At 42.2% G+C, this 19,905-nt stretch overlaps 1 protein-coding gene across 1 annotated transcript in view; it reads left to right on the top strand.

The window, feature by feature from the left end:
• LOC147730807 (4-galactosyl-N-acetylglucosaminide 3-alpha-L-fucosyltransferase FUT6-like) overlaps positions 1-19,467 on the top strand; it is a 158,093-nt gene extending 138,626 nt beyond the window's left edge. The window contains exon 2 of the mRNA XM_086955632.1: positions 18,248-19,467. Within this exon, the coding sequence (XP_086811758.1) occupies positions 18,256-19,317 (1,062 nt within the window). The 5' untranslated portion in view covers positions 18,248-18,255 and the 3' untranslated portion in view covers positions 19,318-19,467. The remainder of the gene's footprint in view (positions 1-18,247) is intronic.
• Positions 19,468-19,905: the final 438 nt, after the last annotated feature.

The raw sequence follows: 19,905 nt of genomic DNA, 5'->3' as shown, positions 1-19,905 counted from the left end.
CTTGGCTCAGAAGGCTTCACAGCTCAATGTATATGATACTCGAAAAACAGCTAATCTATCCGCTTTTAAACCTGTTTAAACATTATCAAACCGCTGGGGAAGTATGAAGTACCACAGTAGAAGTCATGATAGTTGTTCTACCCAAAGAAGGGAAAGACAATGATTTGCCCCAAAATTATAGATTCATATCACTAAGAAATATAAATTGCAAAATCTGTGCCAAGATTTTAGGTATCAAAGTAAATCATTCCCCCCTGAAGTCAATTCATCCCTGGCAAACAGAGTTTATGATTAATTGATTCTCCAGTGATAACACTGACCTATACAGACACATCTTACAGAAAGCTAAACGTTTGAACTCACCTACTGCCATCATTGTCTTGGACGCAGAGGGGGCTTTTAAAAAGGTGTGTGGTTCTTCTTGCATGCATTCTTAGACAAAGATAACTTTCTGATTCTTGGGTAATATACTTGCACTGGAATAATCATTTGAAAGAAACATATTATTGTGATAAGGATGACAAGAAGGGTGAAAAAGAATAACAGTTAAAACATTTTGCTTTTTACTGAGAATATATGCTTTCATACAAGTACTATAATATATTGTACTTCTACCTAGCATCTCCGAACTTATCATGTCTAGGGTGAGGGAATCTGCCAAATCCATGTAGGGTGATCTAACTCCCCATTACCTGTGGGTTATTATCGTCAAGTTGCCTGTCTTGTTGTGCAGCTGGACTGCATCTCTCACATTAGGTAAACAGTAATCAACTGAGCTGGAATTCTGGTATGGATCAACCTACAGTGCCTGCGAAATACTCCTCTGTATAAACAAATGCTTGATGAACATCTGTTAATCAGCTCCAAGATACCTACGGGTGAACGTGTGCTTTACAAATACAAATACACATGTTATATATAATAACATTCTCCATATTACCATGTGGAAGCCCCAGTCATGATGCTATTGCTTATTCTGTTGTGATATCTCTTTTGCCAAGCAGTCAAAACAGATACCAACATCTTGCTCAATGTAATTAGCCCTTGCCAAGAATGTTCTAGGTGTTCTGATAGAGTGCCTATAAAGTGATAGTGAGAGCAAAACTGAGTTCAAAGAATATTATCCTATATGTGCATGCAAATTAATCTGTGTCAAATGTCATCGTGTTTAGGTATGTAGAATGCCATTTCTTAACCGGGCCTAATGTACCCATTTGACATCAGATCAAATATGGTGTCTTGCATAAGGCTCTAACAGTGCCTTTAACGTCTAGCCCTGTGTCACTAATCCACTCATGAATATTTGCTTCGTACATTATGGGGCAAGAGTACATATTTCAAACACAAAGGTAAATCCTTGCCTAGTTTTGGTCTCCAGTTCCAGAAACCATGCCCTAACTTTAAGGTGACCCTGAGGGCACCAGAGGTGCCAGCATCTCCTGGGTAAAAAAGCTTCATTGAGTAGGCAACTAACTTGGGGAATTGGCAGTTCACAGTGCTGGAGTGAGCTGTTGTTGATAGTAATCAACTAACTTGCACTTGTGCAACTGGGCTCGAACTGTAGAAAGTTGAGTCAGCCATGCTAGAACTCAAATCTTTCAAGTGCAAGTTGCCCACAGATCTCAGAAGCAAGAGCTTAACTCGAAGAGTTGTGTTAAGAGTGTACATAAAACAAAAAAAGTATCAGAAATGAAAACAATGGATCTGAGTTGGTGTTTGCAGCAGATGTTATGTAAGGCTAATTGGAAAGAATGTGAACTACAGCATTTTCGACACTGTGCCTCCAGTTGAGGGCATAAACCAGACAGGGTCAATGTGCCTGTAAATGGTTGAAAGAAATGTAGTATTTAAAGATTTGACAACGTGAGTGCCAAGAGCTCAAGAGCTCATTGATGACACAGGGGAGAAAGCAGATGTTTATCTAATACGGTACTATTCGAGGTGGGAGTTGATAAACTTCATCAGAAGGCTCGAGCTCCTGAGACTTTAAATCTCAGCAAGAACTGAATACAGTGGACTTAGTTGTGGTAGAATTCATGTATGGATCATAGTCCAACATCCAAGAATCAACGTCTTGCAGACACCTTCTGAAGTTCCCTGACTTAAGATCAATGCTGGCACTGTAAATATCTATGGCTAGAGTTGCACCACACCCTGTACACAACTTTACACCCTTGCAGACTGGTGGCGAAGCCAATGTGTGGTGTTGTTTCCCAAGCAGATCGTAGAAGAGGTAGTACGCTCTTATCACTCGCTGGCACTTCTTAGGTTCGCATGGTAGAGGAATCCACACACATTCATAGATATGATACAGTTGATTGGCATATGGATAACTTCAGCTTCAGCTTTCATCATGCTGAACCCCAAAATAACAGATGTCCTGTAGGCAGCCACGGCCCACGGTGGGAGTTCCATGGGGCAGACTGGCGGGGCGGGGGAGGGGTGGGGGGTGGTAAACACCGGAATATGGATGATTGCAGGTAAGTAAACAATTAAAGTAATACAACGAATTTCGAAGCGCACCCTGCATCACATTTTGCAATGCAGGGCACGCAACAAAATTCGTTTTTCTAATTTAATTGTTTACTTAGCTGCAATCATCCATATTCCGGTGTTTACCACCCCCTCTGCCCCTCCCCCGCCCCACCTGTCTGCCCAACGGAACTCCCACCACAGGGCGCGGCTGCCTGTAGGATGTAATAAAATTACATAAACCACAAAGTACATCACAACACCTCGAGGTGAGCGAAAAATCTGCATGAAATGGTGTCTGAAGAATCACTAGGGGCCTAATTACGAGTCTAGGCTCATGGTGGCCCTGGGCAGGGAGCGTAGGTAGGGGGCCCCAGAAGAGGGGGTCCGGGCGGGGCGACGGGGGTCAGGGTGTTTGGAAGTGGAACAGAGGCTGCCAAATCCCTGCCAGGGGCCACCACGCAAATATGTATCCATCCTCAGAGGATTATTATATTAAGGATATATATTGGGCATGGTGGCCTCTGGGATTTGGTGGCCCTGTGCAGGTGCCCCTGTAGCAATCCGACGACCCCCAGACTCAAGATGAGGCAGCAGTGGCGGTCCAGCCACCGCTGCAACAGTGGTCCGACTGCCCCATTATGACTTGGCCGGTTGGACTGCCCCTGGGACCGCGGCCAGGGAATCGCCATTCACCATTAAGTTCATTTTTAATTTCCTATTTAACTTTGGGAAGTAAAGCTTTAATTTGGCCGTACGTGAGACCAGTTCTTAGATAAGTACAGTTTTAAGGCAAACCTGGCTAATAATGCACAGTACAGCTGGTAACGGGTGGTGTGGGTCTGCGATAAAAACATTTTGAATGCTTAGCAGACACATATCAAAGGATAAACGGAATAAGGGCCACTTGGCTTCCAACATTGCTAACAAGAATACCGACCCCAACTATTCCTTGAGCAGGGCTCAGTGATTCCAGCAGAGCCCGGGCTGCACTCGGACCCCAAGTTCCTGATTTTAATAAACAAGGTCAAAAACGTGGAAACACACTGTACTGCAAGCATTTTTTGCACCTGCTATCTATCTCTGCATAGTCATCTGTCTCCAGCAACCACTCGCTAGAGGAACGACTTATCAACAACAAATCTACTTTCCTTATTATCGAATGCTTCTTTTGACTATACGAGAGTGTGTGTTGTTATCGACGTTTTCCTCATACTTCAGAAAAAGGGACCGGACACTTTACATCTTGGAACTACATGAAAGATTGTTTTGCATGTTTCTCCCTTTCATCGTCCCCCATACGGTGTGGTGTTTCCGCACGACTTGGAGAAGGAGATCGTATAGCGTGTATATCACTAATTTGTGCTTCTGTTGTGGAAGTAACATAAAGATTCCTCCGTTAATTATTAATAGGACCCTGCCTCTACGTTCCGAGTATCGTCATTACTGCATCAACATTTAACTAAAGAAAAAAGCTCAACTACGTTCAATGCTCAGTTCCGATTTACTAGATGAAAAACCCTCACCCACTTATGTGGCAAGCTACATCATCAGGGTCGCTCCTTGTTGGACAATCAAACATTCAGCTTATCTCAATGGGTTCTCTTCATTTAGGCGGGCTCTAGATTGAAATCTGTTTATGGGGATAATGCCAATTGTTTTGCAAATATACCCCCACCTGTCTGGAATACCGTAGTCAAATAAAATTACATGCAGGTTATCTAGGAGCCTTTTTATTAGAGGTCCCTGATGGCTAAACACATCAACAAGTGGATATTTAGGATACCTGTTCCGGCTAATATCCTAATTATTGATCAATTGCCATATTTCTAGCAGCTCCAAGCAGGGTCAGTGGCATTCATCAGGGCCATCATAGGGGGCTCGGCATTGTCAAGCCTGTTTTAATATAATCAATGTCACCGGAAATGTGTAAGGAAGTGGCTGTGGATGCAGAATGGAGCTAAAAAAGGTTATACAAAACAACCCCTTGCTAGTTATTTTACCCTAAAAGCTCTCTAAAAAGGCTATATAGAAAAAGAAGCCATCATTACCCTTTATGTTAACCAGTGCCTGCTTTAACGCTGGCCTGGCGACACCTGGTGCGACAATGTTTGTTGGCACCCCAATGCCCATCTTTGACACTGATTCCATCACTACCACCCTTTAACAGTGCCTCTCAAGTCTCCATAACCACTCTCTCTCAGATGCATTTAATTCATTTTATAGCGCCACTCATACCAGTGTAGGGTGTTAACACACTTTACATCACACACACATTGCACAGACTACCAATCATGCATGGGTAAATCAGTGTATAGGAAATGTTACAGAAGACGGAAGACTACGAGGTGTAGGAGTCACATGTCATTCTTACTGGTAGGCAATATAGTTTAAGGGTGCTTGATCTGGAAAAACACAAACTCAGAATGAAAAATATAACACCATAGTCGGGGGTTCTTTTAAATAATGGGTATTGATTTCCACCCAAAGGAACCCTTTTTGCAAATTTAGGATAATGAAAGACTGGGAGAAATATCATAACGCTCTAATCTATACTTGCAGTTTGCATGCAGGTCTTTGAAGACAGTGAATTGCTCACTGTTCTAAATTAGGATTTTCGTATATAAACTGCAGGTAACAAAAGAATCTCTCTGACTAAAGCAGTGACCCGCTGAACTATTTACATTAGATGGACCGTGTGATCTGCATAGTACACATTCTTTGCAGCAGGCATCTGTCATACCTGACTTCAGAGGTCTTCAAACTTTTGGATGCCGAGACAGTCAACATTTTGAGGCGTAAGGACCCCCTCCTGACAAAAAAATTCTAAACCTGTAGGCAGGGCTACGTGAATTATGAGGCAGGTGAGGACCAAATTACGCGGCAGGCTTGACTAAATTGTGTGAGAAGAAACTGTAAATGATGTAATGTGATGCTGTGTATTTTGTGATTGCATTGCTTCAATATTTTGAAATTAATTTTTTACACACAGTAACTCTGAGGAAAGATTTCACCCAAACAGTACCTGTTTATAACCAAAAAACAGCAATTAACATCAGATAGAGTTGTAGTCAACCTTTGTGAAGGGCCTTCCACTCCACACAAATACGTGCTGCCACATTAGAAGCGCACCTGACCCTGGCCGGTAGAAGCAGGGGTCCCTGAAAACCCTGGCGGTTTTGTGCAGAGTTAAGCAGTTTACCCATGCAGCTTTCCTCTCACCCCTCCCTTCCATCCCTCTCTCCTCTCCCAACCCTGGACCCCTCTTTCACTTTGCAGGCCATTTTCTTTCATCCCTTTTTACAACTTCTGAACTCTCCCCATTAAACCTCTCACTTCACCTTTAATCACCTCTTTCCATTCTGTCTTTTTACTGCCCTCATCTCTAAAAGTTTACTGCATTTATCTCATGGCCTCTCTAGCCCGTCACCTCCCGTGCACCCCAGCACTTCTCATTCACCTTGTCTCTCCATTCAAATTGTTGCCAATTTGTATCTTACACCTCTCCAGTCCCCCATTCATCTTTCACATCTCCCCTTTGTTCTAACAGAAGCCCTCACCTTTGGCTCACACTCACTTCTTGCGTGTCCACACTTCTCTTCGGCAATTCACATTTCTCCTCATCCCTGACCTCTTCAATCAAATTCTCTCACTCCCTTGCTGTCCTCTCATCCCTCCTCACCGAGCACACAGGTGGGACCCGTATGCTCCTCTCAGCCTGTGCCACTCTGCTTATTGTTCCCAAAAAAATGAAGGCACAAAGTGTCTGTTTTGCTGTTTTGGTGCAGGCCGCACAGTTATGGAATGTACACCCTCCTTTGCTTCCCCACCAAGAATCTATTATCCTTTAGGAAGTTATAAAAACCTTTCTCTATGCTCTGTAGGTTACCCCATGCAGGGTGAGCGTGAAAGTAAAGGGCGAAAATGAGGAGTGAGTTGTCTGTATGCAGGGTGCATTCCCAGATATTTGAAGTTACTCAGCATTTTATTGACGGACGCAAAGGGTTTCAGATATAAGTTAAACTATTGCTATCATGGAATCAATCAAGAATCGAGGGTGGAGGAAATAAATAATGTGCTGATCCTGCAACAAACTTCCAGTCCTATGGTTAGGGTTGCCAGTACATTATTTTGAAGACCCAGTCGGTAAAAAAATAAGCAGTCACCAAAAGCTGTATTTTAAGCACTTATCTGTGCATAGTTCAAAGAGCAAATATTAATTGAAAGCACTTTTAATTGTGTTCTAGGGCTGCCTCAATGATCCATGACTGATAATTAAAGAGAACAAAGACAGAAACAGTACATAATGAATGAATACATACTTTTTTATTTATAAGTCTATTTAGTATCAAGAGGAGGTCTTTGCAGGCTTTTTAAACAACATACAGCAGGCCTTTTTCTATTGGAAACCCTACTTTATATTCCTTTTCATAAAATGCATTCTCACACTACAGCAGTAAATGGAAAATACGAATGTAAGGAGTAGGCAGAGTGGGGACCCAGGGGGTACTGGAACCAGGAAAAAAACACTAAGCCTCTGTAACCAGTTTACAAAGGCATGTAAATATGCAAATGGTCTTTAAAGACCTGTGAAAAACTCTGAAGGGCGTGCCGGAGAAAAGAATCCAGACACAGCCCAGCTGAGCCCGCAGCAGCTCGAGATGCACAGCAGCAGCTCGGGCTGAGACACAGGACGGGGGATGAGGGGGCATGAAGCCCTTGGGCCTGGGCAGAAGGGTGACTGGGAATGCGCGACCCCCTTTGCATCGCTCCACGGCCCCCCTGGGGGGTCACACCTCACAGTTTGAAGAAACCTGCCTTAGGATGAGTTAAAACTTCCACTTGACAAAACTCAGATCTCTCTCCAGGAAAAACATTAATCACCAGAGTTAGCTTGATGGTTTATATTTGCCTGTACATTGCTGGAGGCAAGGAACACAGCAAAGTTTTGCAACAAGAGTTTAAGTGTCTGTAGTCCAATACTAGACAATATGAATTAGCTGGTTTGGAGACAGGAAACAAAGGATTGTTCCTTGATGAGGGGCATGTTTCAATCACCCCTTGGTATTCAAGTTGATTTAAAATCTCCCTGACTGGTTTTTTAGCTTCTTGCTTAACTGGATACTGCCTTTGTGCAGTAGGTTGATTTTTTAACTGGATTTTAAGGTGAGGATTGTCCTCATCCCATCCTACGTGATTTTTATATAATACTGGAGCCTGAGCCACTGCCCATTTTCTGGCAAATGTGTATTTTTTATGAATTGGAATGTGATTTGAGAAGGCTGGCATATTTATCTCTTCATAGGAAAACCTTACAGGTGTAAGGTGGGGACCTTGAGCACACCTACGTGCGACTGCACTTTATATAATGGTAAACATGCGTAGTCTTAGAAGTGAAACAACAAAGTTTGTTGTTTCACTTCTAAGACTATGCATGTTTACCATTATTTAAAGTGCAGTCGCACGTAGGTGTGCTCAAGGTCCCCACCTTACACCTGTAAGGTTTTTCTTTGCCATATATCTACAGTGCCTCGTGGACAGGAGGTGAACACCCTGAGCACCCTCACTTTATTGTTTCTTCTAAATTTGGATTAACTCACTTTTACCTTTCACAACAAAAGGAGTTCAGCGGACCTCTATTAATATTCTCATAATATCTCTTCGCCATGTGGGCACTCCCTGACAAATTCAGGCGGCCAGTCTTGTTCAGCTAGAAGAATGTCATAGCCCTTAAAGAGCTTTTCCCAAAAGAGTGCTCTTATTTTTCTAGTTATGCCCCCCTCCATCCGGAGTGTTACTTCATATAACTTGTGGGGTACACTAACCCTGGTGTCAGCAGTTTCAACCTGAATGCATTAATTCAAGTCCACTGTCTCCAGATGATCCTTCAGTATCCTGCGAACTATGGTGACTTCTGCTGCGCTGTCTTGCATTGTTTGAGCCCACTCCCCGTTCTTGAGTTATGTCCTCAAGATCCTCGGCATGTCTTATTTTTACGCTTGCTACCTTCTTTTTGGGAAATTGAGCTTTTTTACTTTGGTGAACGGGTTCTTTGTCTTTGGACTTGACGAGTTCTTCCTTGCGTTCTGACTCTCCTCTTCTTTCCCATTTTTTTTTTGTTGCAAAGAAGTCTGAAAAGATCGAGAGGGATGTGTATCATTATCTTGATATCTGTCAGGTTTATTCAAATTATCCCTGTTCCTAAGGTTATACCTTTTTTCAGAGGGCTCCCGTTGGGGAGACCTACCTCCCCTTTGGGGAGATCTTCCTCTGGACTAAGAACTTTTCTCTGTAGGAAGTGTCTGTTTAGTATTTTGCCACTTCTTTTTAGGAGTAGTGAGATTATTTTTAATAAACACCTTTTCAGGATTATCTGTTAATTCAGGTTTTACTGGTTTCCCACCCAAACTATCTCTTCCTAATTCTTCATAAGATTTTTCAATAATTCTAGCAAGCTCATATGGTTGATCAGTCATATCTGTTTCTTTTAACTTTTGGCGGATTGCCACAGATGCTGCTTCACGTTTAATGTTAGCTAATAATATAGCTGAGACCTGTTTGAAATCTTTTAGTAATTTCATACCTAGATTTAAGGCCGGTTCTGGACGTATTAATTTTGAATCTGTCTCAGAACGTCTGGTATTACCGCCATGGATGGTACACCATGTGTTCTTGTGTAGATTGAAGCAAAGACTGTACCCCAAGTGACACAGTCCTCCACATGTGGTGCTATCCCCCTTGGTAAACAGATTGTCAGAATTCTGTGTTTCTCATGAGGTGTAATATCAGGAAATACTGCCTCTATCTGAGTGATTTTTTGAGCTAACCAGAACGGAATGGGTTCCCTTTTTGCGGGTAATTTACCAATGACTGACTGTATAGTCTGTGGTGTAATTGTGTTTGTGTTCCCCTGGTGAGGAGTGTGCTGTGGAATCCTTATAGCAGGTTGACTGTTAAGGTCTGCATGACATATTGAACCAATTGTCTGTATATTTTATTTAACTGTTTCAGCTGAGCTAACAGTTCTGGACCGGTCTTTCTGTTAATGTCAGGATGTGGTGTATAGCTGGCTAGTATCGGCCATGTAGCTCCTGGTCTACCTAGTGGACCGAGCCTGGTAATGTGATTTTGATGTTGTAGGGCGCCTTTAAACCAGAGCTGATGCTCTTGGTAAGTTAGTGGAATTTCAACATCCTCGAAAGGAACGTATTCCGCTGGAGGTTCCTCCGCTTTGTAGTAGTGGAACTCCTGTGTTACTGGAGTTGCTTGTGGAAAAGTAATCCATAAATAGAATACATCCGTCTGCCGATATTCATGTGCCTCTATAACAAATATAACTTTACCACCTCTCGATGATACCCCATTTTCTATACGTTTTATAGTTATGGTTTTCCTTCAACGTTGAAAAAAACAAAAACTAATACATAGGATTTTCATCCTACTCAGTTCTGGCGGATATAATCCTTTTACCCACTCCAGATGTCTATTGGAGTATTTTACGGGAAAAAAGGGGTCTGTGTGAAAAGCACGACTGAGTTACTCTAGTATCTAGCGTTAAATTATCGCTTTACCAAACGTTGGGCGCCATGTAGTGTAGTTCCTATATTCCCAATAGGCTCTGCGCATTGGAATAATATATACTGTAGTTTAGACGTAGGACTGAAGTCGACTAGGTCTCTACCGAATATATTAAACTTAATAGTGAGTGCCAGCTAGCTCAGAGGTCACTAGAAACTTTCTCGAATTCACAAGAAGGGATTATTTTCTGACAAGCGCATAAACATGACAATTTGTTTCCCAAGAATAAGAAATCAATCACTAGAGTCGCGGAAACAATAGATAACTATTTTACTCAGTCAATCGTGCATGCTTCGTTTCACCAGAGATGCAGAGAAATAGAGAGACGGGCGTTTTCAATAAAAGTATTTATTGAACAGTCTTCTTTCTCAAGCATTGGAAATGAACTGCTACAATCGTAATACTGGTTATAAAGTACACTGCATATAATAAGAACAGTATTATAAAGTAGTACTGTAAAAGCATGATATGGTTTATTTTTTTATTTTTTTTTTAAACATTTTTATTGTTGCAAGAAGTGACAAAATTCATTGCATTTCAATTCCATACTAAACATACATATACAATTGATACAGACAGAAAATAGATGAGTGGAAACAATACAAAATAAACTGTAAGCAAAACTTCATGTTAGCTCTACCGTTGAAGTAATGAGCTGCTAAAGCAAAAAGAACAGAATAAGTATAGGCCTAATCACATTTCTTGACCTTCAAAGAAATGCTTCCATATCCTTTCTTTTCTCAGAAGAGCTTTTGGACCTCTAAGTTTAGCTAAAGAGAACTCCATAGTTCTAATTTCGTAAACCAATGATAACCAATCCGCAACCTTAGGGGGTTCTTTAGATATCCAAACCCTAGCTACTGTTAATCTAGCACATGCTAACAAAATCGTTAAAAGATCCTTATTGGGACAGTTCCTATCTTGGATGTCTAATAAAACCATTTGTACTGTAAGATCCGGTGAATTTATCTGATTAAATCGAAGATGATAAGATATTCGATTCCAAAAATTGGGGAGTGCTGGACAAGAGAATAACATATGTTCTATTCCAGCTGCAGCAGTATTGCATTTAACACACATAGATTTATCTGATATCGAGTTACCTTGCGCCCAGCTGGATATTTTTTGTGGCGTGTAGTACAGCTCAGTGATTGTCCTATATAGTTGCATTTTGAGATTAGAAGAATGAACTATATCACTTAGATGGGTTAAGGCACTTCCGATCTGTACTGAATTTATATTTTGATTTAGTCTACGGGACCATTTGGCTGCGATTTGAGTTGTATTTTCTCCCTTATCCTTGATAAGCCATTGATATCCCAATTTGATTAATGATTTAGTTTTATCAGAGTAAATACCCTCAAGAATATCAGATTGTTTGACTTCCGTTATTCTCAATTTATTACAAAAAAAATCTCTCAGTTGTCTATATTTAAAGTGCATATCATCCGTAAGCCCGTTTGTAATTTTTAAGTTCTCAAAATCAATCAAACCATTAGTACCGTAAAGGTCTCCTAGTGTATTTATATCCTGTCTTATCCACCGATTACCCAAACCGTCCGAAAATATACCCGGAAGGCCAGGATTATTCCATAGTCTAATTCAGCGTTGTAAAATGAGCTGTTACTAATGTGCAGAATTTTGTCCCAGATTCTTATAGCATGCTTAGCAGTCTTGAATTTTACTCTTTTAAAGTAGTTTGGATCGTGGACCCGTAATAGAAATTGATTGGCATCAGCCCCCAACATATACTGATGAAAAAATAAAGAAGGAGTATTTTTTAATAAGCTCCTAATGCGTAAAAGAAAAGTAGCTAGAAAGTAAAGATTAAAATCCAGAAAGGTAAGTCCCCCTTTGGAAATTGGTAGTGTCAAAAATGTAACCGCCCTTCGTGCCTTTTTATACCCCCAGATAAAGCTACTACAGATGCCATCCAACTTTCTAAAAAAAAGCTTATTTGGTTGTAACGGTATGGCTCTACACAAATAAAGAAGCTTGGGTAAAATTTTCATCTTAATCAGATTGAGTCTCCCTAGCAGACTCAGGGGTATCTTATGCCATTTTTTAAAACTCGCAGCGGTTTCTTTAAGGAATGACCCATAGTTTATTTCCACAATTTTCCCCACTTTAGCAGTAAGTTTAATACCTAAGTATACGGCTTCTTGCAGGTTTCGTAAGTACGTGTAGCCGGAGTATAATTGAGTATAATTTGGGTTTTGTTGACATTTAATTTATACCCAGAGATTTTCCCATAATTTTGTGCTTCTTCTACAATTGCTGGCATAGCTTTACTGACATCCGATGTATATATTGCTATATCATCCGCGAAGGCGGTTAATTTGAGAGTTATATCCCCATGGTGAGCTGGTATTATATTGATTTGGTCGTTTAAAGCATTTAAAAAAGGTTCTAAAGAGAGGGCGAACAATAGTGGGGAGAGGGGGCATCCCTGTCTTGTACCTCTTGCAATCTTAAAATTATCAGAATCTATGCCTCCATAACTAATCACGGCCCGTGGTTCATCGTAAATTGACCTAACCCAATCTAAGTAAGAGCCATTTATACCCATTTTGCTTAATACTGTCCACAGATATTCCCACCCCACTCGGTCGAATGCTTTTTCAGCATCTAACATTATCATACCGAGTGGGGTGTTTGTGGTTTCTGATACATCAAAAGCTGTTATTGAGGTATTAACATGCAAAGTGGTATCTCTACCAACTACAAAGCCGTGCTGTTGAGGATTGACAATGTCAGGCATATAGGGAGCTAACCGATTAGCTAAGATTTTAGCAAAAATTTTCACATCAGAGTTAAGTAGAGATATGGGCCGATACGAACCACACTCTTTTTCCGGTTTTCCCTTTTTCAGAAAAAATATAATTTTGGCAATTTTCCATGAGGAAGGTGCTTGTTTAGAAACAATAATTGAATTAATTACCTTTTGTAGTAATGGTGCCAACTCTTGATAGCAAAGCATGATATGGTTTCTAAGCCATAAAGTGCATAAAATGTATAAAATACATACAGTAATAAATAATGACTAAAAGTACTCAACTGGTGCTTCTAAAATACGCCTACCCCGGTGTACCTAACCTAAGTCTAGTACCAGGGAAGGAGTAAGTGAGGAGTAGCCTAAGTTTAGTAGTTCTCTGCCAGGAATCTATTCCAAGAATTCTCTAAGAGGTCTAATCAGCTCCGTACCTTGGTTTTCGAATGAAGGAGGTCTTGTATCTCACTCTCAGGACTCGATTTCCCAGATACCCACATGGGCAAGCTGGAAACACTGGAGCTGGATTTCTCGGCAAGAGAAAAGACAGCGTTTCTCTCAGTGCGTCAGCTGGAGGGTCGGCTTCCTTCGGCACTTGCTGCTGCAGGGCATCGGGCAAGTAGATAGTCGATCTGCTCCAAACCACTGTGTGTTTGTCTGGGCAAACCTAGGCATATTTATACTTTGAAGGTGCCGAGTTTGACGCATGTTTGGACTTAATAACGTCACTCAAAGGCAACATTCTTGGAAAATGCCAGGAGTTCTTGGAGAACTTAATATTCAAGCAGTGGGAAGTCCCTAGCTGCTGAAGGCAAGTTTTTCCAAGAAATTGTTGTTAATTCACGGTACTTAGTGGAAGTAGCCATGCAGTATTTGGGCTGTATGGCTTAGGCCAAATATGGTAGTGATTTCTATGCCTATATAAGGATATGACAAAGTATACCTATATAAGGGCATGAATCAGGTAAATTACACTAGGGTCCTAGATTTGTTTACAACACTCCATCACCTCCTTCCCAATGCCTCCTACCTTTTCCCTCCTACCACTGTTACCTGGCTATTTACTTTTCGTTATCTCCTGTTATAACTCCCTTTTCCTATCCTCCTCCTCTCCCCCTTTTTCTCTCCTCTCCAATCTCTCTCATCCTTTCCACCTTCCTGAACACTGTCTCTCCCTCCTCCTTTCTTCAGCCTGCCCTCTCTTCCATACTTATCCTTCTGTCCATTTTTCCTGTTGCATCCTTCTCTCGCACTCCCCTCAATCCGGTCATCCAACCATTTCTCCTTCCTCTTCTCCTATCTCTGTATCACTCTCCTTTGCTCAGCTCTCCTCCTTGTCTCTGCTTCCTCATCTACATTCTCCCTCACCTCCTCCTCTCTTCCATTTCTCTCGTCCCTATTTTCCCAAAATTTCACCCTCCCAGACGTTTCTCCTCATCTTACCCTCAATCTCTCACCTTTCTCTCCCGTCTTTGCCATCCCCTTCTGTTCGAAATGGGTTATCTGGGTGGCTAGGGTATGCACCTAAACCAGGAAGACTCCACCACTCTAATCAGGATATGGAGGTTACATTGAAATCACCCCTGCTCACCCCCTTGGTAGCTTGCCACGACACTCAGACATATCTCAGAGGCAATGTGCAAGGCGTTTGCATATAACAAACAGTAATACAATGAAAACACTGCATAGGACACCTGACCAGTTTGAAAAAAATCCAATATTTATCTTTGTAAAACAAGACCAAAATGACAAAAATCCATCACACACTAATCTACGATACAAAAAGAACAAAATAGACTATATATACAGTTCCTTGTAGTCAATAGTTCCACCTGGGGCTGTCATGGCATCGTGAGCAAACAAATCCAACAGTTCCGGCCGGTCATTGCCCAGCTACAGTGTCAGTGTGACCCATAAAACAGTACCTTTGGAGATGCAGGAGGATCTGGAGGAGAGGAGTCAGCAGTTGTCAGTTCCGGAAGTAGGCGCAGGAGTTGTCAGGTGAAGTCACATGCGTTGCAGGTCAAACTCCATGAGTTTGTAGTAAGGGACGTCGGCAGGCGTCGGTGCTGTGGTGTCAAGTTGAGCTTTGCGACATGTGGTGCCCTCAAGTCGCTGTACAGGCAGCAGCTCAGGGACGGTCGTCCAGCGGCATCGGTAAGACCAGGGCTACTGTGCAAAGTGGGGATGTGTTGTTGCGGTGCTGACAGGTCACGAGGCAGGCAGCGGCTTCTTTAATGCTGAAGTGCAGTCATCGGTCGACCTAAGCCTGATGTACTAGATGGGGCAGTGTGTTGTGTGGGGCCCACAAGTCACGGTGCAAGCAGTGGTGTCGTTTGACGATCTCGAGTCAATGGCGCTGGCATTGGTGAACCAAGGCTGTGATGCTGGATGGAGCGCAGCAATATGTAACTTATGAGCAGTGCCCGCAACCCACGGTGCAGGCTGTGGCGTCAATGTCAGCTTTGACAAGGCATCGGGAGACTAGGGCTGCTGTGCGAAGTGGGACAGTGCTCTGTGTTCTACACAGACAACAGTGTCTCAGGCAAGGGTGTCAATTGGCGAACAGTTATACACGGTACAGTTAATTTACATGGGAATGGATCCAGGGGGAAGGAAGCCAAGGAGACAATAAATCAACAAGAATGCAGTGTATTTGAAATGTTACTCATGTTAGACATATTGTAATTCATATGTACAATCACATGAAGAGGAAGCACTGTGTTACATTAAATGGCATGTAACCAAAAATATACAGTGTGTCAGTGCTCGTGAGATTCTGGTGACGACGCAGGTGGGACGTGAGTGGGTATATACAGCTATCGTGCTGGGCGCAAAACAAACAATAAGTGAACTTTAAAAGGTCTTTACACAGTTTGAGATACCCCAACAGTGAATGCTTTATGAATACAAAAATTTAGGGCGGGGTATCCACAACAGAGAAGCGCCAGGGGTTCCACTGTGGAAATTGACGGCGTTTCTGGCTAGTAGGGAAGTTAGGCCATCATCATGACTTAGTTACAAGATTTACAGAAACAGTGTCATGGATCAGAAACGGGCTGTATCCGGAGGGGCAAGAAATGTCCACTGTGAGTCTGGGAAGGGGGTAACTGTCAGTTCCAGGATACCCACAATGGATTTGCGTTCAGGAGCTGGCGGAATCAATCTCGTGCCGGGATTAGTCAGGCTGACCCAACAAAGACACAGCAAGGGGGCAGTACTCCTTCTGGCAGCACTTTCAGCTCTCGTTCCTGGCAGGTTCCTTAGTTCTGGGGTCAGGGTCCCAATATTTATACCTCATTTTCCTTTGAAGTTGGTACCATTCAGAGACAAAGAGAGAGAGAAAATACATCACCGTAATATGCACAGGGAGAATTGTATTTATTTAAGTAGAAATATTGCTGTCGAAGGCTGCATCGCGGTGCTCTACAGACAAGGCATATCAGCTTAAAACGAACCCCAGTAGTTAGCTAACTGCTGTAGCAAATACCTAAAAATAAGCATCTTAAAGTTTTGTTTGAATGGCTTCATGTCCCTCAAACTCTTGAGATGTTAGACTGAGTAATTCCATTGAGTAGCATAAAAGTATCTCAGTGACTTCCCTCGAACTCTGGCTTGCTAGATGATGGGATTGTGGACTATGACAGAGAACCTGATCACAGTGAACTCAAAGGCATATGGTGCCCATCTCTAGTGTGCAAATAATAAAGACCTCTTCTTCCAAAAACTCTACTGCAGATGCAGAGTACTTGGGTTTATGGTTTCAATAGGTTGCCAGCATAAATGGGGAGTGATGCAACTCTAAAATGCTGATCGATGGATAATGCTGTAGGATTCTGCACCAGACGCATTTTGAACCTTATCTTTTGGTCGGGCACATTGGTAGCTTGTGTTTTTGATTATTGTTTCGAATTGGGGGTGGGGAAAAGGTTGTTATCTTACAAAAGTCCTTTGTCTTTTAATGTGGAGAAGTAAGGACTTGGAGAACTAACAAATGTTAAGAGAAGGCATTGGGTTCATCTAAGCCTAAATGGGTGAATCTCATATTTTGATCAATGAAGTGCAGTTTTTTTTCTTGAATTTATAATTGGACATACTCTAGGAAAGGCAAACAGCCAGATGCATCAACCTGAAAAACGGTCGCAAACGGGCTCAGAATCTGCCCCTTTGCGACCGGTATTTTTGCATTTGGGATGCATCATCCCAAATGCAAAAATCACAATTAAGGAATCTCTAAATTGAGATTCCTTAAATTGCAATTGCATGTAAGGAATCCCAAATTGAGATTCCTTAAATGCAATGCATCAAAATAAATTGCGAATTCGCAAATAGGAGTAGCAAATTACCATGAAGTTGAACTTCATGGTAATTTACAAAAACATTGAAAAATGCACTAAAGTGCATTTTTTAAAGTTCCATTTTACACACACACATGCCCTTAGGGCATGTGTGTGTGCAAGATATACCCATATGCAGATTTCAGGGGTGCAACAGGGTGTCCTTTGGACACCCCTGCACCCTTGAAATTGCATTCTCAATTTGCGATTCGCTAATTGCTAATCTCAAATTGAGAATGTCTTCCCATTCATTCCTATGGGCCTCTAGGCCCATAGGAATGAATGGGGAGGTATTCCTTAATTGCGATTCGCAATCTGCGAGTCGCAATTAAGGAAAGTGTAGGAATCGCTATTTTGATAGCGATTCCTACATGCATAGGCTTTTGCGATTCCTAAATAGCGATTCCTTAAAAATCGCTATTTAGGAATCGCAATTCAATCTGTTGATGCATCTGGCTGAAAATGTTTGCAGAGATATTTTGGTGTTTGTTTAATTTGATGTGCAAGGAATAATCATTATCATACACGTAGTATACAACTACATGCCTGTGAATTATATTAGCAAGGGTTTCATGTATGGATTGAAGAATGCAAGGACGTAAGTAAATTACTTTATTTGATTTGGTTTAAATCATAAAAAGAGTGGAATGCAAGAATAAGGATGACCTTACTAGAACACATATTGCTAGACAGTGATTATTTTATCCAACTTGTTCAGATAAACGGTCAATTAAGAGCTAAAGTCAGTGTGCAGGGCTCATGACCTGCTCCGAAACTGTGTAATTTGTCACTGCAGACATATTATTGGTCACAGAAAGTTAGTGAACTTCAGCATGTTCATAAAGGGCCTGAGATATGCACAGTCATCGTTAGACCTTAACAAGCTGTGCCCTTTGCAGGACATCTCTTTGCTCATATGTCGATATGTTTCTACCTAGGAGTGCTGTAATTGTCGCCTCTCTTCAGTGCCTGTACTAATGTCTTACCCATGTTCTGTCACTCTATCGGGCCATCTGAGCTTCTTCCCTTTGTTGCTGTTTTTTGATGTTACTTTTCGGTGACTAATCTCCTTCGTCTTACTCCTCTCTAGGCACTGGCATGGAGTACAAGATACTGTCGCATCTGCCTTCGACCAGACATATATTCTTCATCTTCTTCATACAGTTCTTGGTTGGCTTTTGTATATTCAGCTATGTTCGGATCTACGACGACACCAGCATCGTCATATGTCCAGCGACAACACCTAAGCTTAGAAATGAAGCCAAAAACAAGGTGGTCATCCTCCTCTGGACCTGGCCTTTTGGGGGCCACTTTGACCTGGACAATTGTGAGGCGCTGTATGGAATCTCTGGCTGTTACCTGACAGCAAACAGGAGCTGGTACGGGCAGGCAGATGCTGTGGTTTTCCATCACAGAGATGTGTGCAATTCTATCAAGCAGCTGCCCCAGGATCCAAGGCCTCCCAATCAGCGCTGGCTTTGGTTCAACCTGGAGTCACCCACCCACAGCCCCAGGCTGGGCCTGATGGATAACATCATTAATATCACCATGTCCTACAGACAAGACTCTGATATTTTCACTCCCTATGGTTGGGTAGAAACAGTGGAAGAGCCCCAGAACTTCACCATCCCACCCAAGTCGAAACTGGTGTCCTGGGTGGTTAGTAATTGGAACCCATCGTCCAAGCGTGTGCAGTATTTTCAGGAGCTGCAGAAACACATCACTGTAGATGTCTTTGGGCGGGGGCATATCCCTCTGCCTAGGGACAAGAAATACTCAACTGTTTCGCAGTACAAGTTCTACCTGTCCTTTGAAAACTCGCAGCACGAAGACTACATCACAGAGAAACTTTGGAGTAATGCACTTCTCTCAGGAACAGTGCCCATCGTCCTTGGCACCACCCGCGAGAACTATGAACGCTTTCTTCCCGCGGAAGCTTTCATCCATGTGGACGATTTTCCTACTGTCAAGGAAATGGCAGATTACCTGAAACTGTTGGACTCCAATGATGAGAAGTACCAGCAATATTTTGAATGGCGACGCTGGCTTCGTGTTGTGGGTGAAACTAACTGGAGCACTCATTACTGCAAAGCCTGTCGACACCTGGCACAGAACCCAAACTACAAGACCATCCGCAGTGTGGCAAAGTGGTACAAATGAACAGTCACATAGTAGAATTGAGAAGGATTCTGGCACAAGTAGAGAATGGGGCCAATTACTATGAGCGCAGAGCACTTGAAACATTTGACTAACTCAAAAATAAGTTACATATAATTAATAAATATGTTCGAGACAGCCACCAACGTCCTCTACTAACCTTGTTCTCTACTATTATGACCTAGAGATGATCTGTCATCAAATCTCCCTCATCAGGACCCATAGACAGGCTCTAGCTCTAGTCAAATTGCCAACTATATCGCGAGGTTTGGCCAGGTGGTTTCATAGGTGAAGGGAGACTCTGCAGAAAGGTCTAAATCGGTAAGTGCAAAGTAGGGATAACAAATTCATGAGGTAGCTGTAGAGCTGTAGATCAGGAATGCATTTTCAGGCATCAGACGATGAAAGCCTCAGTCTCTCAGAAAATCAATTTCTATATTAACATTATGTCTAAATACCCACTCAACCTGACTTCAAATGTGTTATGACTTGTCATAGTTGCTATGCATCCTCTCCATAGTTTCCAGCTTCCTGCTGCTCAGCCAGTATGTGTGTGAGTTCAAGTAATGCTGGAGAGTGCCTTGTTGGTGT

Source organism: Lissotriton vulgaris, chromosome 2_1 (genome assembly GCF_964263255.1).
Source record: "Lissotriton vulgaris chromosome 2_1, aLisVul1.2, whole genome shotgun sequence".
NCBI classification, from domain to species: Eukaryota; Metazoa; Chordata; class Amphibia; order Caudata; family Salamandridae; genus Lissotriton; species Lissotriton vulgaris.
The sequence above is the reverse complement of the archived record's forward strand: the minus strand, read 5'-3'. Positions and strand labels throughout refer to the sequence as shown.